We start from the raw sequence: 12587 nt of genomic DNA on the forward strand, positions 1-12587 counted from the left end.
TAGATATTATAATTATTACAATATACACATCAAATGGATTCGTTAAATTGATAAAAATGGAAAAATATAACTCATCGTTGTTTCTACGTTAGATCTGTGATAGGACTGCGTTCATATATATATATATATATATATATATAGCTATAGTATATAATACAATACGTGCCAACTTGTATCGTCTTCTCCGGCCGCAGAAATGAAATATTGCAATTATTTTTTCGACTGGTTTTCGAGACACGATAATCTTAATTTACTCGCACCTGTATTCTGCTTATAATATTATAATACTGCTACAACGACGAGTAAAAAAAAACTCGTAGGAACACGTACATCGATAAGTTATTACTTTTATTAACGTCGACCGTCGTAGAAGGGGTATAGCGCGCGAAACGTGCAGCGTAGGTACACGCCATGCGATAATAATAAAAAATACTATTGTAACGTCGCCTCGGCCAGTGTGTATTTCCCGTGTTCGCGACGTGGTGTTTTCCATGCGGTCTCCATAGACTTTAACGATTTCGCCGATACGCGGTGTTTCTTTTGCGTCCGTTTTTGTTTTTACTGTCGTTTCGAGTCAAATATTCTAGTTTGCGCTCGCCGTATTCGAAAACGACTAGACGGGTAATTATATTTATTATTATATTATAGATATACCTATTGGTATTTATGTGGCATCTGCGTGTACGCTGCATGGTAACATATAATGTTGCATATTATTATTAATAAAATTTTAAAGTAAAAACATAATTTATACTATATTATTATCATAATAATGGTATAATATTAATTGTTTCTAGTACATCAACGTAAATGTATTATTATTAGTGATATTATTAGCTATACAAAATATTTCACGATGCAAATAACAAATATGAAGGTAGTCGTTAAGTATATGTTTCGCGAATTGTTTTTATTCAAAAATAATTTCGTAAATACTTCAATCTCGTGTCTATATTTAGTAAATTAATAAAAGTAGTAAATTACGCAGGATTGAGATTTTAACGCATTTACATATTCTAATTTAGTATATTATACTACGCTACTATTTATATAATATAATTATCTATATATTACGCTACTCGTATTTCAATATAATAATAATAATACGAGTAATAGTGAATACAAATACCTTGTATAGGTACGTTTTAAAATATTGTTTACAGAAATATTCAAATAGGTATGAAATTTCGATTCAAAATAGTCTTAGGTTTGACAGTATATTTTGATATTTTTTTATTGAAATACTTTTTATTTGCGTGAATATTTTGATGATTTATATCAAAACCTGAGTAAATTACATGTAAACTATATACGTGCCAGTTTTTGTCAAAAATAAGTAAATAGATAGATACATATGACTTGGTATAATTTATTTGTAATTTGTACATTGTATATATTAACATACCTGTCCCAAGCAAATATTATTGAATATTTTATAATAACAACTTTATTGTGTTAAATTTGCAATAAATAATTACGCATTGTATGGAAAAAGGAACAAATATTAAAGTAATTAAAAAAAATGTTACATGTAATCAAAACACGTGAGAGTATAACTTAAAATCAAAAAAAAGGATAAAATAATTTAAATGCATTATACATCGGTGCCTTGCAAATAATAAATTAGTTGTAAAATATAAATTTTATCTGTTTAACTTGCTTAGTGGATAAAGATTAATTAATGTTAATAGAATTGATAAGACTTCATTTTAATAAGGTTCATAATAAATTACCGTAATTTTGATTTCGTTGTTATTCATGAAATGTGTCGGTATAGGGTGAAAATTAATCTTATCTTTTAGTCATCTTATGAGCTATGAACAAATTATATATTTCTCTATTATATAAGACAATTATTAGCTGTATATCTGCAAGTGATTAAAGGTTTAGTTTAATTTTTTAGTTAAATGAAAAATAATTCATATACATATATTCTTATTGTAATACAGTTCAATGGATAAAAAGTTATCACTATTTAAAAAAAAAATGTCTTATTATTATTAGTATATACATTAATATGCAACTACTATATTTAAAATAATATTAGATGATATATAGATAATATTATGTTTTTTTAACGCATTTTTAATTGTTGATATCTAATGGTAATTATTGTTAACCGTAATATAATTTTCTTTACAAATGGAAATTTTTATATTTGAGCTTAACAATAACAGCAAAAATACCACTTTTTAATCTATTTACTCGACTCACAAAAAATATATTAGACGTACCTACCTGTTGCTGTACCTACAGCTGGTACCTATTATAAGTACATTACTTTTTTTTTGGTATAATATTCAATAAATCAACTGTGCAAGTAGAACGAATTGATTATATCAATGTACAGATACACACCGTACCACCTATATACACGATGTGTGTGTCCCGCTAAAAAGCAAGTAGTCATAGGTATTACGCAAATGCGTAAATTGGCGAAATTGGTAATATTTCCAGTTACGACACACTCGAACTAATTGTACGTAATGAATAATAATAAAGTGTCTAAAAATTTGATACGTTTACGTTCAATGCATATGTACCGAGCGCAATAATATAATAATAATCATCACGGTCACGCGGTGTAATTAAACCACTTGTACCCATAACTTATTCCATTTCAATCGTTACCCTATTATGTGATATCGTATCGATTACGATGTAAGTAGGTCGATTTCGAAAATGAGGATATGAAAATTATAAAACCTATATAGTCATATTTCATATAGTACACGTTTGTGTCATTGTATATATAAATTATCAAATATTATGATTTGTGAATAAATATGAAATACATCCAACAGTTAAAATTTACAACAATTCTAAACTTTCGTTGATTATGTTGCAAAATAAATGTTCAGGCCGTTGAAAATCTCGTGAAATAAGTTCAAATCGTGAAAAAACAAAATTAATTTTGGTATACTATGTGTAATTTGAAGTAAAATTTGAGTAACAACATTAAAAACTTAGTTCGTTTATTCACGAGCCCCCGTCGAACTATTATCATACAACTCATACATAATTTCTTAATAATTTATTCATATTCGTAATATAATATCGTATTTTTCAAATTCTTAGGTGACAAACAACTGATGTACCCAAGGCTGTAGAAACAACCAATATAGACAACCGATAACATCAATTTTTGTATACTAATTGTATAATTTTTTCATATTATTATTATTTATTTATTTGCATTATTATAGTTATTAATTATTATTTACTATTTACATACACAGTACTACAGCATGTCATATCTAAAAATTATGTCCATTAAATAGACTTTTCAAATAATTTTCAGCAATTCGTTTTTTTATTTTGCCTTATTAATATTTTGAAACTGTAGTACTTCTTTTAGTAATAATTCAAAAATTTTCTTAAATCTTTTCCTACAACTTCGATTATTATCGATACCTAATCATCTGTATATTATATGCGTGCAATAATCGATGTCTGCAACTCATAAGCGCAAAATATAGAGTTAAAAAATACAAAACAAAAATTAGAATTTTTGAGTTGTTTGAAATTTAGAAGTATAGTGAGTACCTTAAAATTAAATTTAAAATTTGAAGCCCACGGTTATAAAGTATAACCCAATTTGCAATTTTTTAGAATTCATAAAATACGATATAATAACACTAAACTTCAACTACATGTTTGAGAACTAATTATAACGAGAGTCAAATTGTAAACTGAAACTTTTAGTGCGACGGATAGGTACAATATGATTGTATTAGTTCATACAATTTATTTGTGTACTTTTACCCCACTGCAAAAGCACAAAACGAATTTGCTTATTTGAGTATCGATATATGATCAATCACTGTTTTAATTTCTTTTTATTCCAGGTAAATGTTCTGGTCGTTCTGTAAATAAATTAAAAACATAAATGTGGGTTCATGAAATGCCTATACATAGTCAAATAGCATTGAGTTTTTATTTATTAAAATTTATTTAAACGTGTTGGCGTTAATTTTGTTACATTAAAATCATTGATAAACGATTTGCGCGTTTATCACATGTCACGTGCTGACAATCGCATTGCCCATCGCGGTGATTCATGTGCCGCGGAATCACATAACCGATCTCCCCCACGAAATCACGATGCATAATATATATAGGTGTACAGCTATATTAACAATACGATCCCTCTCGTCGCAAAACGTTATGTAAATTACGGGAAACAGACGATAACTACAACGCGGTGCGTATTACTATTATTGTTATTATTATGATAATATAATGGCAATAATATAATATACCAGCGACAGTAAACGACCAGTGTAGTGCGATGGAAACTGCGAGTTTTCTCGCCACGGCGGAAATTACAAAAACACAATGAATAATGTACACATAAAAGGTCATTAAAACACGAGGTGAAACAAAACATGTGTAAGTACTCGTAATTGTTATACTCGGCGAACAATTTTTTGCCTATACCTATAGGTATTTCAGAAGTTTTTTTTTTATTTTTTTTTTTACACGTTCGTGTTTTTTTTCTTGTACGTCTTAACATTAATATGCTCTGCCAAGGCGATGAAACTTTATACATAATAGGTATAATATGCTCATCGCGATGATCCTAATCGTCTGCCGGTATCTCTCGGGTAATCATAATATATTATATTGTCTTACCGTACACATATTATGTACAAAACATTGATCTCTGACCGAGACCTTGGTGCTAAAAATTCGCTTCGGGTGACCGTGGACGGACGAGGAGCTGCAGCATATCATATATTATACTAATGATAATAATCCGTCCTCCACACGTTGTATATAATATGCACATTAAAAGCTACACGACACCGATGATTCAACGGGAACACGGGAGTTTAGATAATTCGGACGGCGCACGTCGGTGTAATAATATTCTAATCATTGTTATTTGTATTTTTTTTTCAGACGTTTATTGTAACAACACCGGAAAAAAAAAACCAATCTCCATTATAATAATACAATTATTATTATTATCATACATGATCGACGCGTACGTTTCTTGCAATTGCGCTGATATAATGATTTCTCAATGATACAATCGACAATAATATAATAATATGTATCTCAAAATCAACGTTCCACCCGTCTTCAAACAGGTAATGTACCAAACTTTACGGAAACTCGTCTTAAATTATACATCGACAAATTACTATTTGCGGTTACGTTCGTCGAGTATTCCGGCGCATTAATCATTATTATGTATTCGCAGTTAAATATTGTTGTGGATATAAAATACAACCATTGAATGTATTACAGTAGTTTTTCCTTGCTACAAATCCGTCAACAAACGCAAAATAAATAAATAAAAATGCAGTTAATACTGAATTATGTTATTAGCCAACCAATGCTATGGTTGATTAGCAATAGGTACATCAGTGACTACAAAAAAACTATCTATATAGTATGCAAACTTTGTAGTATATAAATAATTATTATTTATTAAACTATTTATTTGGTTAAGGTTAACGCAAGTTACTAATTAAACATTTAAACTTTTTAAACAGTCATTGGTTTAAATAACTATAGAAAACCATTCTGTCGTCTTGACATTTTTAAAAGATGATCATCACTCGGACATAATATAATAGGTACACATTGATATCAAACGCTGTCTATAATCACGTGGAGGCAATTAAGTATATTCATACATTCGAAATTAGTGTTTGTTTTATATTATATATATCGATGTTTGTTGTTTAGTCATGTGATGAAATCCGACAGATTATAATATATTACACAACAATAGTATACCACAACAAAATACACACCGTAAGAGCCACCATATATTTACGATCCATGTCATGTTTTTTATAGTAAACGTTAGTTGTTATTTCTATATCGAAACCGTCCAACAAATTTCTTAGCATGAAAAACTTTGTAGGTTATATATATTTAAGTATATGACATTTTAATTTTTTATATACGAAAATAAGTGATAGATATATTGGTTATATTATGATCATTAAAAAAAAGTAGAAATCCTTCACGAGCCTAAATGATCCTTCGGTCTACACACATTCGTAGGCATATGTTTCTGTTTTCTACTTCCTAGTTTCGATAATATATTATCTAATATTATAGTACTAAGCTCGTGTACGGAATGGAGTTCTGAAAACCATAGGCATATTATATTATATATATATAAATCAATTTTGTTATTTATTTTTGTTTTTGTCTTGTCTAATATATTTTGTAGCTTTCTACATAGTGAACGTTAGTTATACGTTTTCATAGGTACGACATTAGGTAATTACAATAGTACACTATTCCATACCTTAATACAAGGTGATTTTTTTGAAGGTAAACAATAAACACTTATTTTCTCGAAAAAAAATATTTACAATATTTTTTTATATAACTAAGTATAGTAACAATAAACAATATTTTTAAGAATACACATTTTTTAAGTTTTTTGAATTAGAGTGTAAACTTTTAATTCCATATTCTAACACATAATATTTTTCTGAGAAATGAAATATGTAAGAATAAAATTTTAAACGACAATATTCATAACTATACGAAATATTATAAATTTTAAAATTATTATCCATAATTTTCGATATTTTAAGTTTCCGTTACTGTTAAAATTATCACGAATTGAGGTATTTACAATGAATGTTTTTAGGAGTAAGTTTTAATTTTATAATACATTGTAATATGCGTAAACGAACATAATATACTATAACTTACTATAATCTCAACAGATGTTCGCCGCGTCCGGACCTCTGATTGTGACGCTCGGTTCCGGGATGACTGTTGGGTTTTCGGCTGTGCTTTTGCCCCAGCTCAAGGACGATCGATCGACTATCAAAATTAGTAGCCATCAAGAGTCGTGGATAGGTGAGCTATATTATAATCATATACATTTCAGAACTCACTCCATACGTATAATAGTATGTATTTAAGTAGAACACCCCTGATACTCGCGTGTAGTGGTATAACTACGTACCTACAGCCCTCGCATTCCAAAATTTTAAATATTTAAAAAAAAACGCCAAAAACTAAAAATTTAATCATTTATATCAATCGGAACGGAACGGGTAGTAATAAGGACAATAAGGTTAGGTTAATTTGAACGCGACGGTTCACAGTAGGTGGCAGGTGCATAAATTATTGTTGTCGAAATTCGTGTTTTTAAAATACATTAATTATTACGAAATTGAAAATAAAACATTTTTATTTAAGGTAGTATAACATAAAAATTACAAAATGGATTTTTACTGGCTGTGATATTATAAAATATTAAAGAATTTCGGATCACAAATCATATTACTATTATTGTTATTATTATATTATACTATTCTGATCAATACTACTATACATGGAAATAAAAAAATCTTTAAATTAAAAGAATTGGTAAATACATTGGTTTCTGTCGTTTCTAAAATTTATATCATTATATCATCCATTTTTCACGATTTTTTTATAACTATACTACTATTTTTAAATTTTTTTGTTATATTAACAATGGCAAAACGGAAGTTTTCAAAAATAAAAATTATAAAATCGTTTCTCTGCAGATGTAATAACTAATAAGCAATAATATAACTATTATATGATTGTATCAATGTATCTCCTGTGTTTGTACAAACCTTGTGCCTGTACATGAATCAGATAAATCATATTTTTGCAACGATATTAAAACATTTTCAAATAAACGGAACGACGCAAAGCATTTATTATTGGCACAAGGTCTTTTTACGATAAACGATACGTACGTATCTAATAACCTATTAGACTTATTTAAAAATTATTTCTCTACATAATCACATACATCTTTACATACAGTTGAAATAATGAGCAGCCAAAATAAGTCACCAAAATCTAAACGTATATTGTATAGATATAAACTATAGGGTCCTCAAGTCCCCAACTTACTATGTATATTGTAACCGTTGCAACTATTGCAACGATGTGCGCGTTACAGTGTAATTAAATACCACCGAATATACCCTATATTATTATACATGTATATATATATAAGCTGCAGATGGATTAACTGTTCGGTGTATACCTGTGTTTGCACTACCTACGCGCGTATTATATGTCTGGGGGAAAAAATCAAAACTAAATCGCTCGAACGGGGATGGACTTACGCACAAATCGGTTTAACCGTAATATATATATCGCATTTTGTAGTGGCCGTTAACGGCTGGCGATATTTCCATTTTCGATTCTCTATACATCGATTAGTAAACAGAAAGAAATGTAATAAAAATACAAATTATTTTTATTAAAAATTTAAAATGTATCAGTAACTTTTAATGAAAAATATATTTTTGATATTTTAATTTATCTATAGGTACCTAATTTATTTGATGCTATGAAAAAAAAATATATTAAAATGAACTTGGGTATAGATTAAAAAAAAGATAATTAAAACAATTTTAAAAATGTCTTCCCGGATTGCGATTCTTTAATTGCAGTATTATAAATACGTATAGGAAATGATGGAGGTACGATAAAGGATCAAAAAAATGAACATAAAAAGAAAAAATAGACACCCGCTAAATACGGCCCCGGTCGATTGTGAACGGAAATGACAATGTTAATATTCAAAGTGTAATCAAAGCGTTTTTTTTTCCTTTTAGCCAGCATGGCGGCGCTACCGATGGCCGTGGGTAGCGTGCTGGGCGGCGTGGCCATGGACAGGCTGGGCCGGAAAACGACCAACCTGCTCATCTGCGTGCCGTTCGTGCTCGGCTGGACGGCCGTCTCGATGGCCACCGGCGTGAATGGCGTGTACGTGGGCCGACTGCTCACGGGCCTGTGCACGGGCCTACTCGGCCCGCCGACCGCTGTTTACATTGCCGAGGTGATGGAGCAGCGTTACCGGGGCGCCGCACTGGCCATGATCTCGTTCTCGGTATCGGCCGGTATACTGGCCGTGCACGCGATGGGCACGTTCCTGGGCTGGCGTCTGGTGTCAGCCCTGTGCTCGACCGTGCCGTTCGCTGGTTACGCGCTCATATGGTTCACGCCCGAGTCGCCCGCCTGGCTGCGCGAGGACGAGGACAGGCGCCGCCGCCGTAAGACCGCTGCAGCGATCGGCGACCACGCGAGCGAAAGTGTGCCGCCGCGGCCACCGCTGGAAGTCGACACGCAACCGCCACCGCCGGCCGCCAAGCCGACGGCACGTCAGTGCTTCGGTAGACCGTCGTTCTTAGGACCGCTGGCCGTGTTGTCCACGTTCTTTTTCGTCCAACAGTTCTCGGGCGTCAACGCGGTTGCCTTCTACTCGGTAACGCTGCTCAAGCGCGTCGGGCCCGACCTCAACGAGTACCACTGCACCATGGCACTGGACGTCATCCGACTGGCCGTATCCGTGTTGGCGTGTGGCCTGACCAAGCGGTACGGCCGCCGACCGCTGGCCGTCGTGTCGGCCGTGGGCACGTGCGCATCGCTGCTGTGTCTGGCCGCCTCGGTACGCGATCCGGGCCCGCAAGCCACCGGTAGCGCGGCCGTCCAAGCGATCCCGGCCCCGGCGGCTACCGCCAGCATGACGCCCGTCCTATCCATCGTAGCGTACATGGTGTTCGTCAACATCGGACTGGTGCCGTTGCCTTGGATCATGTCCGGCGAGGTGAGCATGGCGTTTATGGTCGTTGTAAATACTCTAAATAAATATTCGGTTGAAATCCTCATACCTTTGAACCGCAAAACCCCATTTAAAACATATTTTGTTTTGTATATAAATAGTTGTTTTTATAATAACGAAAAAAATAATCGAAAAAAAGTATGCTACCAAAGTGTTATGTTATGCATCATTATTCTGGACCAAAGTAACTAATTTCTAACTTTATTTATGTTTAACTCGAAAAAAAGATTGTAACTTTTAACATTAAACTTAATTTATATTTTTCTATATTAATGTTTAACTTAACGAATTAAAAAAATAATCAACTTTCTCAGCCTTGCACATAAGCGACAAAAAAAGATAACGGTGTATTATGAAATAAATATACAAAAAATAATACAATATAATTTTTAAAAACAAAATATAGGCCAATATTAACAACATCCAAGTATATAATCATGCATAGAAAACAACATATTTTCTACAAATTGTTTTCAACAAATCGTCCACGTTAATTTATTATAATTATTATATATTACTAAAAATAAAGTATAACCAATACGGAAATACATAGATATACAGTACCGCTATTACTTTCCATAGCCATACAAATTACAAATCATTTATTTTTACAAACGATAAACTTTAATAAAAAAAAAAAATGCCATACTAACATTTTATTGTTGGAGTCGATAAATTAATTTTTATTTCAATGATCATTTGATATATTTTATCTGTTTTTACTGTATTAAAATAACGACGTCTGTGTACATGTTCAGTATCAATAGACGTTTGTTAATTACCGTTTATGCACATATGTTATGTTATACATTTATATAGTAACATTTTAATAATTATTATTTTATTTTATTCCACGAACTACGAAGGCAAATAGCACAGCAAATAAAGTATATTTTAGTAATCCCAACACCTTTATGTAGTAATACATTTGTGTAACTATAAAACAATATCTAAACTTTTAGGAATAGGTAATTAATTTTATGATGAAAGAAATCAAAATTTTTAATTTTATTACAAAAAACTCGTTTGTATTTCAAAGCTTCTATGAGGCTTAAAATGGTATTGTGAAATAAAGGAAGTTGTTATTGAAAAATACCACATTATAAAACATGTCTCCTAATAATTCGGGGCTCGGGCAATTTATTTTATAATTAAATAGATTATAAGTAAAACAAAATAAATTGCACTCGGTTTAAGAACTGGTAATGTTCAAATTGCACTCGATCCTCCAATTTCATAGAGATTATAGATAATTAATATTGATTTTACTTAAAAATTGCATGCGTTTATCGTTTAATTTAGTATTTAGACGACGTTATAACACGATGTAAATAATTCATTTAGAAATATACGTGAATACATATTTATATATTATTATTTTTAAATTGTAACTATATATGTAATATTATTTCAATTATAACTATGTAAACACCTTTAAATAATCATAATAATTTATATATTTTCATTATTTATGAATTTTGAAAAAGTTATATATATATATATATATATTAATATTAGGTAGTTATACGTAATTACTTACAATATTAATAACAACACAATTTAAATATATAGAAAATACAAACTAGGTATACTTATTTTGACTGTCAACTGATATTTGTTGATAAATAAGTTTTGTAAAATGATCTAAACGAGTGCAATTCATACATTAATCATTTTCTGTTTACTGAGTGCAATTCTCACACTACCTTTTTCCGGGACGAGTGCAATTTCGACGTATTAACATAGGTCACTTATTTCGTTATCGTTTTGCTACAGATGTTTCCCGGTTATTGCCGCGAACTCGGCAGCGGCCTGTCCACGTGCTTCGGGTTCGTTATGTTCTACGCGGTGATCCAAATCAGCCCTTATCTGCTGACCAACATCGGCACGTCCATGACGTTTTACATTTTCGGCACCGTGTCTGGCGTTGGTGCATTATTCCTCTATCTATGTCTACCGGAAACCAAAAACAAGTCTATGGAAGACACGACGTAACGAATCGTGAAATAAACGACAACGGTCTTACAAGGAAACACGTAACATTACCTATTGTAATGTTTCTGAACAGAACCGTGAACGACAATGGTCAAACGTAGACGTTATTTAACATTTGTCCGGGAGATCTCACTCGGTGTATGTTGTGGTTATTCGAGTCATCGGAAATAAACAATAATATTATTACCAGTTTATACCATTATATGTATTAACCGTTCAACAATAGATTATTATTATTATATCTACTTCAACTTCATATATTTTGTGTATTTTATATTTTAAAACTAAAAGTTTATCTACAATAATTGTAAATAATTATAATATATATGTGCTTGCAATAATTTTTATTACACATTTTACATATATTCCATTATTTTATACATGTACATAATATAATATAAAAATGTATACATAACTGGTGTTGTGAATTATTTAGATAAAAATATATAAAATATATTTTTATCTATCTATTTAAATACAATTGTTACCCAAGATAAATTACCTAAATTGTTAATAATAACAACTGACAAACTTTTCAATTTTGTTTTTATATACCTATATTTTTTTTTTTATATATATATATGATTCGGTATTTTTTCAAGCTAATACCTATAACCCATATATTCGGTTTTATTTTTGTGTTCGTTTAGTTCTTTTATATATATTTATTACGTGTATCTCAGTATAGTAATTCTGTAGTATTAGGTATATTTCTTAATGCTTATTCTCTATAAACAACCACGGATAATTGTATTCGAAATACACGTATTTAAAAGTGAAAAAATTTAAACTTATACAGTATTACATTTATAACAAAGCTAGTAATTGCTAGTCTTAATTTATCTGATTTTATCTAGTTAAATTGTATTATCTTTTATCTTATACAGATATTGTATTATCTTTATGCATACCTACCTAACATTTAAAAAAATTTAAACGGTAATAATATATTTGAAATAGTATTTTTAATACTTGAAGTTAGTGTCAAAATGAT

The 12587-nt window shown here is 30.7% G+C and overlaps 1 protein-coding gene across 1 annotated transcript; it reads left to right on the forward strand.

Annotated features, from left to right (window-relative positions):
- The first annotated feature begins 448 nt into the window (after positions 1–448).
- On the forward strand, positions 449–11865 carry LOC113560696 (facilitated trehalose transporter Tret1-like). The gene is made up of 5 exons (XM_026966727.1): positions 449–621; positions 4906–5096; positions 6705–6840; positions 8592–9583; positions 11375–11865. The coding sequence occupies exons 2-5, from the start codon at positions 5058–5060 to the stop codon at positions 11591–11593; spliced, it is 1386 nt and encodes a 461-aa protein (XP_026822528.1). The 5' UTR covers positions 449–621; positions 4906–5057; the 3' UTR covers positions 11594–11865.
- Positions 11866–12587: the final 722 nt, after the last annotated feature.

Source organism: Rhopalosiphum maidis, chromosome 4 (genome assembly GCF_003676215.2).
Source record: "Rhopalosiphum maidis isolate BTI-1 chromosome 4, ASM367621v3, whole genome shotgun sequence".
In the NCBI taxonomy this organism is placed as follows: Eukaryota; Metazoa; Arthropoda; class Insecta; order Hemiptera; family Aphididae; genus Rhopalosiphum; species Rhopalosiphum maidis.